This window comes from Silurus meridionalis, chromosome 29 (genome assembly GCF_014805685.1).
Source record: "Silurus meridionalis isolate SWU-2019-XX chromosome 29, ASM1480568v1, whole genome shotgun sequence".
NCBI lineage: Eukaryota > Metazoa > Chordata > Actinopteri > Siluriformes > Siluridae > Silurus > Silurus meridionalis.
Genome location: NC_060912.1, coordinates 1,598,141 through 1,617,817, shown reverse-complemented (window position 1 = coordinate 1,617,817; position 19,677 = coordinate 1,598,141). Strand labels below are relative to the sequence as shown.

The window sequence follows — 19,677 nt, the reverse complement described above, 5'->3', positions numbered from 1 at the left end:
GGAATGGTGCATGAATTAGCTAACATCATATATGATCTAGCAAACATGTTGCATGAACTAACAGTATGCTTGAACTCGCTAAGATGGTGCATGATCTAGCTAACAATGTGCATGAACTAGCTAACATGGAGCATGAACTAGCTGGAATGGTTTGGCTAAAACTAGTCTGATCAAAAGGAAACCATGTGTCTATATGTAAATGGGAAATTAGGAGGTAGGCAGATACACAGTTAAGGAAGGGAGAGAGGGAGAAAGGAAGAAAGGGATATAAAAAAAAAAAACAAGAAAGAAAGATTCGAGAAGAGTCTGGATGAAATGTGCACATCTGCACAAAGCACAATGCTTTCCAGATCGCTGGCTTGTGCCGTACCTTCAAAAACGGGATGACAAAAGGTCGGAGAGGGAAGTTGGTTGCTTCTTGCAGCTTGGAGTGGAATTCTTCTATAGTTAACGTGGAGTTCTGGGGAAAAGAAAAGAGAGAAAAAAAAGAAAGAGACAGAAAGTGAGCCCATGTGGAAAATATGATGTGATTGTGCTGCTTATTGGAGGCAGAGAGTACGGAGTGATACAGCCGGCTGTACAGGGAGGAATCATGGCAGCTGTGTGTAGTGTAGACCAAATCCTGACTTTAAGCGTAAGGACGGACGTGGAGCACATTGTAAAATATCCTGGTGTTGAACGTGACACTACGCTGTCGCTCGGCGTACGGTGACTGGCGTGTGTGCGTTAATTAGAGGTGGAAAAGCTGCCGTTGGATCTGTTTAATTAAGATTTTGGTCCTGCATGTTCTCTGATCTCCGCCGACTTTGCACACATCAGCCCTTCCAGCTGCTTGGTGTCGATAAAAACGCAGAGAGAAAGTGAGTAATTTCGCTCGCGTTCCCGACGCTCTGTCTCGTTCGAACAGACTGACAGGACGCTGACACTATTTTCAATTTTCAAGATGTTGCTTCCAAGAAAGGAGCGAGAAAAAAAAAAAAGAGAGACAGACAGAGGGACTGCGTCGAAGGGAAAAAAAAAATGCAGCTTTCTACCTCATTTCCCAGACCTGAATTTTGTTACATTAGGCTTACATCTGTTCGCCCAGATTGCAGCGGCCTGTTTTGACAGCCAGAGAGCCTCCTGAGCTTTTCTCCGGCGTTGCCGGCGCTAATTAAGTGTGTCACTCTTTTCAATAAGGCAGAGAGGGGAGTGTATTAAAGCGAGCGATGCAAGCCAAGGGGACACAAGAATCCCTCTGCGTGTAGACACTGTGAAAAATAAACAAACGCGTGCCAGGAATAAAAAAAAGCACGTCTTCTTCTCCGAGCTTTCCGAGTGGCTAATTAAAGCGGCCCTCCTCTGCTACAGGCCTGGTTTTTTTATCACCGTTTCCACTCTACGCAGAAATGACTTTCATGCACGTAGCGGCGCGGTCCGTAATTCCTGCGATTTCGGTTCTGTTACACGACGCAGCTGCGCTTGTCTCGATCTGATACGCGACGTTAACGCAACGCGGTAATGAAGACGAATGAATCGCTGATCATCTGCTGCTGTTGCTGGGAATCCTTGACTTTGGTTGTTGTATATAAACATAGAAAACAGACAAGTCTGGCTAGTATTTTTCACTTATATCCACTCAATTATGCAGAATAATCAGTTTAATTATGATTATAGTAAAGTAATGAACTGGATATTGAGTAATTATTATTAGTAATAATTATGATTGCAATTCTGATACATTTACACAGAATTACTGCCATCTTATTAGCAACTTATTATCTCATTTGTTCAACTGAGCAGTTGACAGTAACCTTGGGATTTGAACTCATGACCTTCAGGTCAGAGTGCCAGCATTCTTTATATATATATATATATATATATATATATATATATATATATATATATATATATATATCTATCTATCTATCTGTCTGTCTGTCTGTCTGTCTGTCTGTCTGTCTGTCTGTGTGTGTGTGTGTATTTGTACTAATTTGCCACTTACTCCTTCTTACTGTCTGGTTTTGTAGAAAAGTGAAGAAAACGGTAGAGAAGCAGAAGAAACCACTGTAAAACCTTCCTCAGGGTATCTCTCAGTGGCACTGCCGATGACCTCTAACCGATACTTGTAACCTTTAATAACCCCACGTCCGTGCTCTCCGTCGTTATTCCTTTTTTAATGCTTTTATAATGTACTTTTTTCTCCTCACATTTTTTAATTGAATGTTTACGACTGTGCAAGTACATTTGTACATTTATTGCGTGTAGTAAAAACACTAAACGGAAATGTGTGTGTGTGTGTGTGTGTGTGTGTGTGTGGAGACTCACCACGAGACCCAGTACAAGTGTGCGCACGCGGTCCCCGATTTCAGGCGAGATGTCGTTGCCGAATTGCTGCAGCGTGGTAAGGAAGCGCTTCAGCTTGCTGAGCTGCCGAGCGCCGCACGCCGGTGGGAGCTGCTGATTGGCCAGCGAAGAGGAGGAAGAGGACGAAGGACCGTTGCTGAAGCCGTTTGGGGACGAGGGAGCGCCGTTCAGTGCGGTGGGAGAGTGACTGGTGCCGTTCGTTACTGAAGGAAATCATACACCAGAAATGCATACGGGAAATCGTTACTAGATTAGTTCATATTCAACTGTCAAAATCTACATCAGTGAAAGTAAACACCCGGCATGACTTGCTAGTTTTCTGTCATCGAGAAGCTATCCTTGGGTTTTTTTTCCCAGATTCTCTAAAGCGTTTGAAAAATGTTTTCAAAACGAACACCAAACCCAGCTAGCTAATCCAACAAAGCTAAATCCAATCCAATTCAACCTGAGCATATGTAAATCTTTTTGAACATCCTGTTCCACCTTCAGTCCCCATTTCCTCTTCCTCCACTCTTGTCTCTTTTGTGAAGATGATTTTGGAGTGTAGAGATTTGGGAAGATTCATTTAGCAAAATCAGGTACTATAGCAGGTGATCTTTCACACACTTCCAACTCATGTAAAGCATATCATCAAGGAACTGGATTTGTGAACGGGGGCATTGAGATGCTGGAACTGGTTTGATGCTGGAACTCGTAGTTCAAGTGAAGGGAAAATTTCATGCTACAGCATTCAAACATCCTGTATATACACACACACACACAAAAGTATTGAGACACCTGACTTTTCCAGCCATACTGTACATGGTATAGAGGTTAGTTTTGTAACATGCCAACAGATAGCTGCACAGAGGAAACACAGAGGGCAAGTTACAGTGTTGCAAAAGTCAGTGTGCCAAAAGACCACCTCCTGTGCACATCGAGAGCTGTTCAACTGGTGCTTTTCTGAACAAATGCTTTACCACGTTTGCTATTCTGACCACATGCGCACCTTGTCATCGTGTTCCTCACACGAAGCTCAAAGGTCGGCGTTTTAACACCATTGCGGAGATCGCACACTCTCTCTCTCTCTCTCTCTCTCTCTATATATATATATATATATATATATATATATATATATATATATATATATATATATATATATATATATATATTAGCTCGGGTGGTCTTTCAGTGCACAACCCCACGCGTGTCCACGTCGCGCGTCTGAAACGGTCACGGAGGCGAACGCATGCGGCCTAGCGATGATGGGAACCATACGGACTCCGGCGTCAACGTCCCGCTAATGAGATTAGGCTGTGGCCTCTTTCCAGCAGCACAGAAATGAGATACTTCAGCTGCATCTGCTAACAATTACAACGGGATGGTGTGTGTGTGTGTGTGTGTGTGTGTGTGTGGGGGGGGGTTGATTCAAAGCGCTTTGTTAAACCTTCAGCTTGCGTGTCTATTTTTCTTGCTTCCTTTTTTTCCCCTCCCGCATAAGTGCTAATTGCAGAGTCCGAGCGATCCTCGTTTTAGAGAGATCCGGCGTTGAAGAGGAAGCGAGGAGCGTTTTAGAGGCGCTGATGCCTCAGATCACAGCGATTACATCGTCCCTGTCCTTGTCCCTGTCTCTGTCTCGACAGCTGTTTTGTGCCTGTTTCCTGGGTGTATCTTGCTGTACGTATATAAGATACTGTGTGTGTGTGAGTGTGTGATACTCACGTGTCGTGGGAGTGAACGAGCTGGTTCTGGGGGCTCCTTGTGTGCCGGGTGGTGGAGGCATGGTGGGCGGAGTTAACCTGGGCTGTGCTTTCACATCGGCGGGCGAGTCGGGCATGGTGGAGGGCTTCTCAGTGCGATCTGCAGGGAGACACAAAGAGATGCGTGAGGAAATGAAAGTGGGTGGAGCAGATCTGGTGATGATATACACCTGAGCTCCTGTAACTAACACGCATGGTACTCAGGCAGATGCTTGGTGTCCTTCACCGTTCTCTTCTTGCTTGGGCGGGCAAGTGAGCATAATGTGTGGAGGTCAAATGATACCGATAGCTAGGTTGGATCGTACTTGCCGATAACCGATTAATTGACGGATTCGCTTTTTAAAATGGATATTGGATAAAAAAAATAAACAAAAAATACACTCAACTAAACAATAATTCAAATAGTAATAGAACTATATCAAAAAAATCTTGAAAATGTGCTAAATAAAATTAACAAATAAAATAAATACATATTGAGGTAAATAAAGGACACGATTTCAAACTAAAACAAAAATGAACACTCTGAAGAAATAAAACAATTCCATCCAAAATGAATAAAAAATCTAATAAAACAAATAAAATAGCTACTAGCTTCAGTGATTTACCTCTAGAGGCCGCTCTTGTACTGTATTACGTATCCCGGAAAAACTATCTGTATGGATTTTGTAGATAGCTGATAGTTCGCGCAATCGACTATCGGTGCCGATTGATCTGCAGAACCGATGATTCGGTCGACCTCTAATGGAGAGTAATAGTATAATATCGGAAAAAACTAATCTATTTTTTTCATACAACGTAGGCCAAAGAGCACGGAAAGTTTTCAGATGTTCAATCGATCAGCCTCAGTGAGCAACATCTGGAGGAGGTGCAACTGCTTTCCTTCATTGGATAATATTTTAACTTCTGATCAGAAGCTCATGAGTTCAAATCCCAGCACCACCAAGCTGCCACTACTGGGCCCCTGAGCAAGGCCCTTAACCCTCAACTGCTTGGAGATCTGCTTGTAAGTAACCAAATAATGTCAAATGAAATCTAAACATGACTCTATAACCTGGGCTGGAAGGAAATCATCCGCAGCCTCATTTATTTAATGAAACTGCAAATAAGACGATACAGAAGCCAAAAAATTTGATCATAAACTAGATTTGTATGTCTTTCATCAGAAGTCAAAGACACGATGGCTACGCCCTGTGCCACATATGGTGATCACGGCCTACACTTAATAGCGGCTATATGCAGCTCATCACTATATAAAAGCAAACAGTGTTATCGCACGGCCATATCAGACGTTGTGTAAGAAGGAAGTACGAGGCGTGACAGCAAACAGAGAGAGGGGCAGAGAGCAAAGAGAGGCCTCCTCGTCTATTATCTGAAATGGGACAAACGTAAGACAGCTGGAAACGGGGTGGTCGTGACATGTTCCAGATGCTCGGCTCTTCCCGAAGATCCCACAGGACAGTGTGTGGGAACACAAGGGGTGTATGGATGGTCCAAAAGGATCTAATACCAGCAATAAAACAGTCAGAAATGGTTCGGATTTTTATTGATATCGGTTGGAGTTCCTATTTGTGACCACCGAGGGCGATAAAGAACCAACAGAACACAACTCAACTGGAAACAGGCGAACGGCAACATCGGAATGAGGTCCGGCAAAGAACGTGATTCCGACTCATTCGTTATAAAGTGAACGAGGACTTTATAAAGAAGCCGTATATCATTTTTTTCTGTTTAATTAAAAATTTTAAGGCACACACTAGACCTAACGAAAGAAGCCGATTAGCGTCGCTTCACTGATCATATTTTGTATTATTTCTCACGATTTAAATGTAAGAGTGTGATAAAAAAACAGATGTATAATAATAACAAACGGGCTGATTAAAACCCATTTACATACGGTGACACATACAGTGAGTGAGTCACATGGTATAGACTTTCAATCAATTTCTTTGTTCGTTTATGTGTTTGTATCTCCACACACATTTTTCCTGTTGTTTTCATTGGAAGCTCTCTCTCTCTCTCTCTCTCTCTCAATCTCTCTCTCTCTCTCTTATTACAATCACTTCTTTTCTTACCTCCTTCACGAAGGAAACATACTATAGAAGTGTGGAAACGATTTCTGAAATTGCACTTAATGCAAATTTATCTAAAGACATTTTCCCCACAATGTTCTCACAACCCTGTAGCAACTCTTCCACTGGACCACGACCTGGTTCATGGGGACCTTTGATCTATTGGGTTTCCTTCAAATAGCAAACATGTTCAGCTGAAAAAAAGTCGTGATAAAGTTGTTAAGAGCGGTATATAAAAAACTGAATTGAACTAAATGTTGAAATGTATTCAATTTGATTCGATTCGATTCAATTTGATTTGATTCGATTCAATTTGATTCGATTCAATTCAATTCAAATGTACTTCAATGGCAGCTTTGTTCCTGGGACAAAAAGTGTAGTGCTCTATATGTAGTGCACTATGTAGGGTGCACAGCAATATCCATTCATTCATTTTGAGTTCAGCCTCATTATTTTAATTCAACTGGATATTTCTATAGCAATTTTAACAGTCGAATTTGCCACAAAGCAGCTTTACAGAAGTAAATTAATCGAGGATGTACATTTCAAACAATATAACATTGTATTAAAGTGTCAATCAAATCCAGACTTTCCATTTTGTCACATTCTTCAATAACTTATAATATTTATTCTAATAACTAATAACTTATAATAGTTATATTATAGTTATAATACTGAGTTTTTATCCTCAATCCTATAAGGGTCCCTTTTTAGCTTTGACCTGCAGCGTGTTCGGTTACATCAGCAGAACTTGTCGGGTTTTTTTTCAGACCTTGTCGGAACCGTGCAACAAACGGAGTAGCTGTGGGACTCGGACAACTTTGCTGTGTGATCAACCCGAAGCCTTCAAGCCAGAAGAGAAATCCTAATCAGGCAACTTCGAAGCACCGCACATCTGGACCGTAGACTTTCCAGACGGGTCCAAATTATACATGACATCATAAATTCCAGCAAGAACTGGCCTAGATAATAAATTCCAGTTGTAGATTATAAAAAAATACTCAATTTCTCTTTTTTTTAATAAAGAAAACTCACCCTTGATGCTGTGAAGTGAACAAACGAGTCATACAGACAAATTTAATAGTGTCTTCCTTATGAAGTCCTTATGAAGACCCATAAAGTTAATGAAAAGCAGAGCCTATTATTATTATTATTAATATTATTTGCATGTGTAAAGGCTAAGGCCATTAGCATTCTCTTTTTACAAAGAACCATTCTTTTTCAGGACCTTTGCCAAAGCAGAAGAGATAGAGAAGGTGGGAATTTCCACTCCACATGGCTACCATTTCCTACACACACGTGTGTTTTGGTACATTTAATCAAACCCATACCTCGTTTCTTTCTTTTTTTTTTAAACGCCCCCCACCCCACCCCCCAACTCTTTCGATGTGGTTTCAGCAGTAAAAACAAGTACTGCAAATCTTCTTGCCCATCTTGCTTTCGCTCATTCGCACTCCGCTCACAGAAAACAGACGTGAAATCGAGACTGCTTTCCACTCGGGTAAATATTTACTGAATACAGCAAGTGATGGAAAAATTTGAACCCAATTCTATAAAAATATGTAAAAAAACAAAACAACGACAACTGAGTGTTTTAGGGTCTCCAAACTTTCCCACACCATCCACCAGCTTAGTTTTTATCCCCAAACACATTTCCCCCCTTTTTTTTTCTCTATTAGATGCTCTTTCTCTCTTTCTCTTTTTATCACCATCGCTTGGTCTTTTCTTACCTCCTACACAAAAAGAATAGTGGAAACACTAAAAGTGCGCCATATGTAAATTCGAATTAAGACATTTTCCCCGGAACGTCCTTGTGACCCCGTAGGAACTCTTTCACTGGATTACGACCTGGTTTATGGGGACCTTTGATCTACTGGGTTCATGGTGTGTTAAATGTGTTAAACTAAAAAGAGAAAAAAAACTTGTTTTAAAAGATTTCATAATAAAAAAGACAGTCCTGTCATCTGTCCATTGTGCGGTTATTAATTTGATTGGATATCTAAAAAGAATCTGCAGACTGGGCTGAAACAAAACCGTTGTGTATGCTTTTGATAACCACTGGTGGTGGTTCCTCAAATATCCTCAAATATTCTATGCTGGACCAGGCACAGATCGAATGAGGGAGTCCTTATTTCAATGCAGCACCGGATATGTATTGAAATCCTAAATGTAGCCAAACAATTGTGTTGTAGATGTTAAAACATGACTAGCGCCCCCGGTGTAATGTCTACAACGTTTCTGCCATAGAAGCCTCCGATTAATAAAAGCAACATGTCTGAAGCACGTGGTATCAATAACACCGGCAGCCTGTTTGAATATGGTCTCATCGAACGATTTATAAAGATGAAGATGGTTATCGGAGTCTGTTTACATTCTCAAAGCTCGAACGGACGTTTTCGCTTCCGCAAGTCTGACCCGAGATTTATGTTACGAGTCAGCGTTGAAGCCCGAAGCGTCCGAGACTCGTCTTTGCTCTCTGTCTGACTGAGATGGATGATAAAGTAATGGGTTTAGGCTTTAATCTACAGACATTCGACCAACACACACACACACACACACACACACACACACACACACACACACACTAAACCCAGACATTAAGAAAAATAAATAAATGTATACTAATAAAGACCTTAATCTTAACATATGTGGGCAACAATATATAAAAAAAATTAAGTAGAAATATATATAAATATAAAAATAAATATAGAAAAATATTACAAAATGTATATAACACATAACATTACATAAACATAAATATAATATACAAAATGTATAAATATATCATTAAAAAAATTACTATGAATATTTTAAAAATTTTTAAAATAATATAACATTAAGGAATTTATCATATAATATACAAAATGTATAAAAAATAATATACAAATAAATAAAATATTGAAGAAATGTAAAAAAATGTAATGTATTATATTTAAAATATAGCTATATAATCTAAAAACTATATAATAGAATTTCAAGACAATATACAAAATATATAAAAATAATATAAAGATTAAGATAAAAAATATACAAATATTTTCTTCAAAAATTATAATAGAAATATACAAAATATATACAAATATTATAATAATATATCAAATATATAATAAAAAAATATAATATAATATAATGGTATTTATAAAAGAACATTTGTCTTTTAACACATTCAACTTGAATACATGCTCCCAGTCAGGGTTGCCAGGAACACAATTTTAACTCTTATTGGGCTAATTTAAAAAAATAAATAAATAAATAATACATTTTTGGCTAGTTACCAAGCAGTCCACAGATGCCATGATGTTTTTTTTAAGTTAATAATCAGAGGATATCCTAATCAAACTAAACCGGAATGCTATACGTGAGCGAGTGTGAATGTGAGCACAAGTATATTTGTACAATATAAAATCTTAGATACGGAAAATTAGAAATGCACGTGCACCACAGTGACCCTGATTTTCATGCAAACAGATAAAGGAAAACATGGCTTTTATTCCCCAAATCTTTATCATTCTGGCTTTTCTGTTCATTTTCATGACAAAGGAACAATTTTACCAAGACTTGGCATCCCTGATTATGATTCCTTTCTGAGATTGGAGAAAAAAGGGATAAAAATTTGCACGTCAGGACCAAAAAAAAACCCTAGGCTACTGATAGGATGAGCAATAATATGAGAATTTGTGTAATTATATCAGACGTCTACGATTGATTCAAAATTAAACAACTCGGGTAATCAGTTCTGTTTGAGTTTTTTCAAGTCATGTCACCTTTCAGGGCGTAAAAAAAACGAAACATGCGAATGGATATTAGGTTTTCTGTTTGATGAGCGTAGACGCGGCGAGGAAATTCGATGCGACTTCCAGCAAGGCTGTTAGAGCGCTTTCCATTTTCCTCTTGCCGAGGGTCTTTTATTGCTTCTCAAAACAGCGCTGGAGTAATACAGATCGCCATTAACCACCGCGGAGAGCTGAGCCTCGGAAATCGCAAACAGCCGCATCCTCGCTCCATGCCCTGTCATTTGTCATAAACAGTGAGTGCCAGTAAATAGTGCGTTCGAGAGCTGCAGGTTTCACAAAAAGTGTATTATTTTTTTTTCTCTTTGCATCCCGAACAACAAAAACAAGGCAAGCACGTATTCAGAGCGGACATTGATCTTGTGAAATCCTATTGAGACGTTTCTTTTTTTATTATTCTGCGTGTTGAAAAAGGTGTAAATATAACGCAGGAATATTGCATTATTGAGAGTATTCGTTTACATTTCCAGGGGTTTTTAAAAAAAATGCTCGATTCTAATTGGTCAAAAATAAATAAATAAATACATTTCTATTTCTATAATGGTGGCTCTGGAAAAAGGTCTGGAACCATCAGCATTTCTACAGTAACAACTCAATTTACATGAATCTTTTTTATTAAATAATTCTCATTTTTTTCCTCTTTTTATTTCACTTATTCAATAAATTATGAATAATTATTTAATTTCTTTTATCTTGTTTTATTAAGCTTCTGTCACCAAAACAAATTCCTTGTAATTGCAAAAATACTTGGCAATGAAGCTCTTTCTGATTCTGATGAACCCATGAAAAAAACCTGCAATTATTGATAAGAGTTTATTTATTTTATTTTGTATTTTTTTTAACAAATTTTACAATGTTTTTTTGGTATTTTTTTTGGAATGAGTCTCCAGTGTCAAAGAATTGCAGCAGAATAAAGCAGCAAGATGGGAAAGAATGTTCCAGAACATCAGCTGCGTTTGCTATCAGTGTCTCGCAGTCATGTATGTGTATGTGTGTGTGTGTGTGTGTGTGTGTGTGTGTGTTTGTGTGTGTGTGTGCTACCGAATGATTATTCTAACAGGCTTCGAGCTGCAAGATTGGATATGGCTTTCTGATACAGCCTGGGTTTTGGAGAACTGGAAAAAAAAAAAAAAAAACGGAAATAAAGTTGAAGGACTTTTTTTTGCGACTTCTCAGCATGACGCAGCCTCGAGAAGATTCCTAGCAAAGACGAACGTGAAAATCAGACCTAATATTTGACCTAAATAAACACATAAATACCTGTTACATGCCTCCTAAAGCAGTATGATGGCAGCTAGAAATTTGCATTCAACTTCATAATTATGCTAGAGTTCTAGCATGCTAGGTAACATATAATATTAGCTAGTCATGGTACGGGCGGTAACTAGCTAGAGACTCTCTGCTAGCTTCTGAAAGGTGTATTTGTTAGTTTTAGCAACATTCCTGCTCTCTTGAATTGTATAGCTATTAGCTGTGTAGTACATGATAGCCTGCATTTTAGCTAGCTCTTGAATGCTAGTTAGCTGTATGGTTCCTGATCTCTCAGATGTTAGCTAGCTGTACAGTTCCTGATCTCTCAGATGTTAGCTAGCTGTACAGTTCCTGAACTCTCAGATATTAGCTAGCTGAATGGTTCCTGATCTCTCAGATGTTAGCTAGCTGTACAGTTCCTGATCTCTGAGATGTTAGCTAGCTGTACAGTTCCTGATCTCTCAGATGTTAGATAGCTGTACGGTTCCTGATCTCGCAAATGTTAGCTAGCTGTATGGTTTTTGATTTCTCGAAAGTTTCATGGCTGTACGGTTCCTGACCTCTCAAATGTTTAATTGCTTTTTGGTTCCTGATCTTTTGGATGTTAGCTAGTTGTGCGGTTCCTGATCTCTAGAATTTTATCTAGCTGTATAATTACTGATCTCTATAATGTTAGCTAGCTGTATAGTTCCTGATCTATAGAATGTTAGCTAACTGTATAGTTCCTGATCTCTCAAATTTTAGCTGGCAGTACAGTTCCTGATCGCTCAATTGTTAGCTAGCTGTGTTCCTGATCTCTCAAAAATTTAGCTAACAGTATGGTTCTTGATCACTTGAATGTTAGCTAGCTGTATTTTTTTTTATCTCTCCGATGTTAGCGAGCATTTAATTTTTTAAAAGCTAGCTAGGTGTTCAGTTCTCGATCTCTTAAATGTTAGCTAGCCATACAGTTCCAGATCTTTTGAATGTTTGTTAGCTGAACGGTTCCTGTATGATCAGGGTAGTAACATGCTCGCTACCATTCTAAAAAGATCAGCATCGACACTGTGGGGATTTTAGCTTTCACAGATGCTAGCTCGTTGATGAAGACCCCATCAGCGTGATTTGAGACAGATGCCTTTTTTCCTCTGACTCTTGGATTTTTCAAACTGACGTTTTTTTTATTTTGACTTGAGTTTGAGAAAGCGAAATACAGAACTGGGCTACATTTTACTAGCTCTGAATAGAAAATCATCATGCGCCGCATAAAAACCCAGTGCCTTCAGTTTTATCATCCTTCACCAACCAGGCTGATCTGCTCCTTTTTATATAACCACTCATTTTTTTTTTTCTTCCTGCAGCATGAACATCCAAAGCTCAGCCCTGCTTCTCCCGGGTCTGATATGGAATGCTTCACCGGTTGCATCTCTGTTACATCACTCAGTGCTCTGTGAGTGCCGAGTGCAGAATAAAAATGAATTCATTAATAAAATATGAAAGCGTCAAGCGTCGGTTCGAGAAACGCGGTTCTTCGATTTTTTAGTGTTGCGAAAATTGATCGATCCTCAGCTCCGTCACTCGTTCAAGTCATGAAAGCATTAGGACTGCATGAGAGCTTCAGATGTGACAGTGCTGAGACTGAACATGCTCTGATGCCTGTCATCAGGAACTACACGGGTCACTCAGGGCTTCTCCACAGGAAGTTCCCCGGAGGAGCGTTTGTCAGAACAATCACGCTTCTCGCTGATGCAAAAGGCACAACACAACACGCGCCAGTCGTGGGGAAGCCGGTCGACTGCACACTAACGGTGACAAGATTGCTGCAGTTCAGCTCGAGGCGGAAACCGAAGAGTTGTCAGGTAGTGCGAGAGGAAAGCGAACGAAAAATAACAAATACACCAATAAAACAGATGCCAGGACAGATTTGGTCGAGTTCCAGCTATATGGTTCCGGATCTCTCAAATGTTAGCTAGCTAATAGAACCCAGGAACACTTGAGGAACGTCATCGGAATTCAAATTTTTGGACTAACACATGCTCGCTGTAAAAGGCTTGCATTGGTATGCGCGTGTTGCTCTCCACTCTTCTAAATACATTATGAACCTGTGCATGTCTGCTCACCGTGCAATCATCTCTGCCAGATGGAACACCAGCCTATCAAACCCCCTTTTGCTTGTCAGAGAAGATGTATGAACGACCTCCGCCATCCTGGAGCTCAATCCCAATGCTTATTGCTCTCGCTCAGCCTATAGCAAAGCCCCCCAACCCCCTTACTCCACGCTCCCCGAGCCCCTCGCTTTTCCAGGCGCTCGTGTTTTCCGAGCTTCGCTTGGCCCGCGCCAGGTGGTGTGCCGTCGTTTCATTCCATCCCCGTCGGATGACGTGAGTGCTGAGGAGACCTTTGTAAGCCCGTGTTCACTCAAGAGTTACCGAGCCAACCTGGTGGCTTTAATATTTAAAGAGCCCTCCTGCTTTAATTCCCTCGCCGCTTTCTGCTGAGGTGTTCATCACAACCTTCATAAATCTCGCTTTAGAGGAGCTGGAGTGAAAAATGGCCGTGGTGCTGTCGTTAATGCTGCTGGTTTCCGTGTTAAAGCCCACAGCGCCGCTCAGAGCCAAGCTGTGAAGCATCGCAAGTATGCGGGGGTCTGTGCAGAGCTCAGGAGAGGTTTGTTTTCTGTGTGTTTTAGACGAGCCCCGTTACCGTACCCCAGAAACGCCAGAACACACAACATAAATAAATGCATGAACAGAGCTGAACTGCTTGTTTATACCAACAACGTTCACCTCAATTCTCATCAGATGCAATGGAAACACTACAGTCTACAGCCAAACACTACATTCTACAGCCAAACACTATAGTCTACAGCCAGACACTATAGAGCAGTGGTGGTCCAGTGGTTAAAGTGCTGGGTTACTGATTGGAAGGTCGGGGGTTCAAGTCCCCCCGTTTGGCCAAGCTGCCACTCTTAGGCCCTTAAACAACATCCTACAGCCAAACACTACATCCTACACCCAAACAGTAAATCATACAGCCAAACACTGCATCCTACACCCACACAGTACGTCCTACAGCCAAACACTACACCCAAACACTGCATCCTACACCCACACAGTACGTCCTACAGCCAAACACTACACCCAAACACTATATCCTACACCCAAACACTACATCCTACACCTAAACACTGCATCCGAAACAAACAATGTACATACTATACACAAACAATACATCCTACAGCCAAACATTACATCCTACAGCCAAACACTACAAACACTACATCCAACACCCACACAATACATTCGACAGCCAAACACTACAAGCAAACACTACATCCTACAGCCAAACACTACATCCGACAGCCAAACACTACAGGCAAACACTACATCCTACACCCAAACACTGCATCCTAAACCTAAACACTACACTACAGCCAAACACTACACTAAAGCCAAGATAGATAGATAGATAGATAGATAGATAGATAGATAGATAGATAGATAGATAGATGGATCTCTGATTACGTCCCTCAGATCCTCCACAGTGCTGCTCAGAAGACAGAAGAACACCGCGATCACTGTAACAGCTCTGTAACGCAGTGTAAGCTGCACATCTTGTTCCTCTCTATCGCTAAACCCCGACCCCAAATCAGCTGATGTACAAAAAATAATGACCCGAGTTTGAAAATAAAAGGAGCTGACCCATAAAAACAGATGCAGAAAAAAAACTCTCATTTTCTTCTTCTTCCTCCAAACCGATTTACAGCGACGTCTGTTTATAACAGCTGCTGAAGTGAAGACCTTATTGGCTCCGAGTACAGAGCGCTGAAGCAGAAAAAACCATTCTTCTGCTCGTATTCTGTGCGATATTGCGCTTGTTGCTAGGCAAAAAAAGGCTTTTGTCAGATTTGTATGCAGAAGACCTTGCACGCGAAGCTATCGTAAGTAAGAATATAGATGTCTCGCACTGTATTATTCGTCCTCTCGAGCGTGTTTGGGGAAAACGGGTAATTACACCACAAGCTGCGCGGCGGTGCTGCGGCGCCGCGATTTCTGACATGTTGTGAATAAACCGCGAATACTTATTTACTAACTTCTTATCTGAAGAGTCAGAATTAGAGCATTTGTCAATAAAAGGGCTTTTATACTGAGATTAGTGCTTTCAAACGCTAATCTGAAACTCATCCAACCCTCAAGTCAATGACTCACTCAGCCTCCTGGCACTGGCAGATGCCAGCTGACTGAAGATGGTGAGGAGAGAGAGAGAGAGAGAGAGAGAGAGAGAGAGAGAAAACTCTGGTTGAAAAACTCTTGGATTCTTTCTGACCCTATAAACACCCATTAATAACAGAAAATCCGTTTCTGCCTTAAAAAAAAAAGAGAGACTTTCAAAAGTATTGGGACACCCGTTTTTTTCGGTATGTGGTTCTGCGTTAAATATTTTCGACTAGGAGTAAAAGCCATACACAGAGAAAACGTATGAAAGAAAGAGCAAGAAAAAACAAGATAGATAGATATAAAGATAGATAGACAGACAGACAGACAGAGAAATAGATAGAGCAAAGAAAGAAAGAGCAATGTAAAAAAATTAGCAAAAAAAGTAAATAAATAAAGAGTAAAGAAAACGTATGAAAGAAAGAGCAAGGAAAAACAAGAAAATGAGACAGACAGACATACAGACAGACAGACAGACAGACAGACAGACAGATAGAGCAATGTAAAAAAGAATGAGCAAAAAAGTAAATAAATAAATAAAGAGTAAAGAAAATGTATGAAAGGAAGAGCAAGGAAAAACAATAAAGCAAGATAGATAGATAGATAGATAGATAGATAGATAGATAGATAGATAGATAGATAGAAAAAAGAAAGAAAGAATAACCAAGAAAGAAAACCCTTTTTTAAATCCGTTTTAGCTGCATTTAAGGTTGAACGAAGTTGTTAATTAAAACTTAAAAACCCCTCTGTAGCTTTACCTTTAAACATCACCACAGTCTTCATTCATCCTTTGTTTTTTACAGAACAGGTTTTTTCCCGCTGTTAAACAACATTTTCCACTTACCGCTTCGAATTATGTGAAGCATCCTTCATGCGAGTCCTTGTGGACGACTCGTTACTATAGAAACGTATTAGAACCGAAACAACCTCGTGGTTATATTATATATATATATATATATATATATATATATATATATATACAGAAAAAACCTTCACTACCGTCCAAATCTCCGCACGATTCGGACCAGAAACGAGAATCGAGAAAGACACCTGATTTTCGCACACAACTGGATGCACACAATTGTATAAAATGCCAGTAGATGCGCTAGCGTTACGTTTTCCGTTAAAACTAGGAGACCCAAACCAGCATGGTACGACGTGCACAAAGCCAGCTCGATGAAGATCCGAGATTAATGCTGTTCTGACCACTTTTGGGGCGTTTTGAGTGGCTTCAAAAGCGAAGAGCGTCACTGAAAGATGACGAGAGATCTTGCTGTTAAAACCTTTGGAATGCTGACTGCACCCCACATCTAAAACAAGCACACTCCGAAATCTAGTGGATCATCTTCCAAGAAAAGTGGAGATTATTATAACCTGGATTGAGATGTTCACGTATGAATCATATCACCTGGACTCCACCTAAGTGTCCTGCATAAGTGTTCACAAACAGATGATGGTTTGGTATATCACAGAGTTTGCGTTTAACACTTGCAGGCCTACGGTATCGTCTCTCATTACCCACAATCCCGTGGTCTGTGCGGGTCGTCTGGCAGCTGTAAACGGCGAATCGATTTTTGACAATAAACAGGCTTGTGTTTCACGTTTCTCACGTCAGGCAAATACTGTTGTACGGTGTAACGTACAGCTCCGCTAACCGAAAACATGAGCTATGAGATAAAAGAAACGAGTTCGAGTGATGGAACCCTCATCCCCCTAACAAACAAAACCAAAAAAAGAAAAAAACAAGCAGGACCTGGCGGAGGATGACGGTACGTTCTCTCTCTCTCTCTCTCTCTCTCTCTCTCTCTCGGCGAGCGCTTTTTATTTATAAAATATCACATGACAGGAGCCATGTGTTAGAAATTACCTCGAGTTAAGTCCTCTGCTTGGAAAAATATGTAGACAATTTATGAAATGCAGCCTGGGGTGGAGATTTACTAAGTAGAACCAGATTTGGGAAAGCAACTAATGCTGTTCTTCATCAGTGTGTGCATAGAAAACTCTCTCCCTCACCCTCCATCCCTCCCTCCCTCCTTCTTTCCTCCTGCCTTCTTCACGCGACCCTTAGAAACGATTTGAGTCACAACTGGAAGACGCAGGAGATGGTGGAGTATGTGACCTAACATCAGAGCACTTCCTCTGCGAGTGCTTTTGTGTGTGTGTGTGTGTGTGTGTGTGTGTGTGTGTGTGTGTGTGTGTGAGATTGAGAGTAGTGGCCTGCTAATGGCTTTGAGTGGAAGAGACTGTGGCTTAGCTTCAGGCACGAGCTGCATGCTAAACACTCCGACTGCCAGCGCAGCTCTTAAACCACTAAAAGGCGGCTTTTTGGTGTGAACTTGGCGCAACGTCCGTGACGTTCATGTGCTATTAAACTTTACTCCGACGGTTGAACCCCCTAAACGGTAGTAAAGCATTAACCTGGATGTCTTCGACGAACAGACCTGAATAGGAAACTAAACATTTTCAAGGAGGATTTTTTTCAGTCGAACTGACACCATTGGCGCACCAGATTCAACGAAGATTGAGATTTTTGGATTTTCAGATATCGCATTTACACTCATTTCTCGCTGTCCTAAAATGAAACCAGAGAAACCCATGGAAAACCCATGCATACACACTGGGGAATAAAAGTCTGCACACTATGAGGCGGCCATGTTGTTTTTCTCTAATCTATGCATGTTTTGACTGACCTTTGGCTAAACAACAGAAGTGTGTATGTGTTATGGCTCATGGGCAGCATGAAAGAACAAGTCTTATACTGTCTCAATGTGCAATTCCCTTGAATTGCACTGCATTTACTTCTACAAATGCAAATTCGACAATTGGAAGTGCTGTCAAACTGATTTTCTGATTATGGTTTCCTGCCTGTAATTCAAATAACGGGTAATTATTCCTGTAGCAACATCTACTTCACGGAGACGTCATCGATAAATGATTAGGTGCACCAAGCTGCCATTACTGGGCCTCTGACCAAGGTCCTTAAACCCATAGCTGCTCAGATTAATTAATGAGATCAAATATAAGTCGCTCTGGATTAGAGGTCGACCGTTTCATCAGTTTGGCAGATTAATTGGCACTGATAGTTAATTACTGTACAAAAAATCCATACCAATAGTTTTTCCGGTTTCCGGTCCGCTGCCGTAACGAGAGCGGCCTCTAGAGGTGAATCACTGTTTGTTTTTACACGCGAGATGGTGCACTGCACGTTGAGCATCGTATTAAATTTATTACTTACAATTTATTAGTAATTTTTATATTTATTCAATATTAGATTTATGTTTATGTAATTTAGCCCATGTTCATGATTCAGTACAGAATTTTATATGGAGTGTTGTTTTTTTTTTTTTTATCCAGTATTTTAAAAAACGGTTTATTAATCGATTATCGGCAAGTAGGATCCGTCCCAGCTATCGCTAAAATCAGTCAATCTCCACTCTCGATAACCGATGAGGTGAGTTATTTTGTTTAAAGACTGGAAAGGGGTCTCCAGGTGCAGCGCTGTATAACAGTCAGGAAGCTTTCTAGCCATATGTGGTTCTTCTACAAACTTTCCCCCAAAACCTGGAGGTAAACAATTGAATTGGATGCGGAGGCATGAAAATTTCGCTTTACTTAAACTAGGAGGCCCAAACATGTTCCAACATGACAGATTTAATCTATAACGGTCTGCTTTACAAGGGTTGGAGTGGAAGATCTCCTGCTATAGAGTGCCAACCCTAGTGAACAATCCTCACCTCCTCACCTCCATCATCACCTGATTTTACTAACACTGTTTTTTTGACTTTGAACAAATCTCTACAAATTCAGGTGACACATCTTCTCAGAGTGGAGCATATTAAAATATTGAATGAGATGTTCAACATGATTGACATACCAGGTCCAAGTGAGTCCACGATCAGGCATAACATTATGACATTATGACATTATAAGCGGTGACGTAAATAACACGACTTATCATGGCACCTGTTAGTGGGTGGAGTTATTTATTAGGCAGCAAGTGAACATTTTGTCCTGGAAGTCGATGTTTTCGAAGCAGTAAAATGGGTGAGTGTAAGGATTCGAGGGAGTTTGTGATTAGAATTGTGACGTCTAGACAACTGGGTCAGTGGATTTCCAAAACTGCAGCTCTTGTGGGATGTTCCTCGTCTGCAGTGGTCAGAATCTTCAAAAAGTGCTCCAGGTTCATTGAAGCACGTGAGAAGCGAAGGCTGGTCCGTGTGGTCCGATTCACAGATGCTGAAGAAGTTCATGCTGTTGATGCTCGACGCGTCAGAACTGTAATATTGAG

The 19,677-nt window shown here is 40.4% G+C and overlaps 1 protein-coding gene across 1 annotated transcript in view; it reads right to left on the bottom strand.

The window, feature by feature from the left end:
* The window catches only part of runx1t1 (RUNX1 partner transcriptional co-repressor 1), a 50,789-nt gene that overhangs the window by 14,961 nt on the left and 16,151 nt on the right, over positions 1–19,677 (bottom strand). Inside the window, 3 exon segments of the mRNA XM_046844117.1 lie at positions 371–460; positions 2,308–2,549; positions 4,048–4,185. Of these exon segments, the coding sequence (XP_046700073.1) occupies positions 371–460; positions 2,308–2,549; positions 4,048–4,185 (470 nt within the window).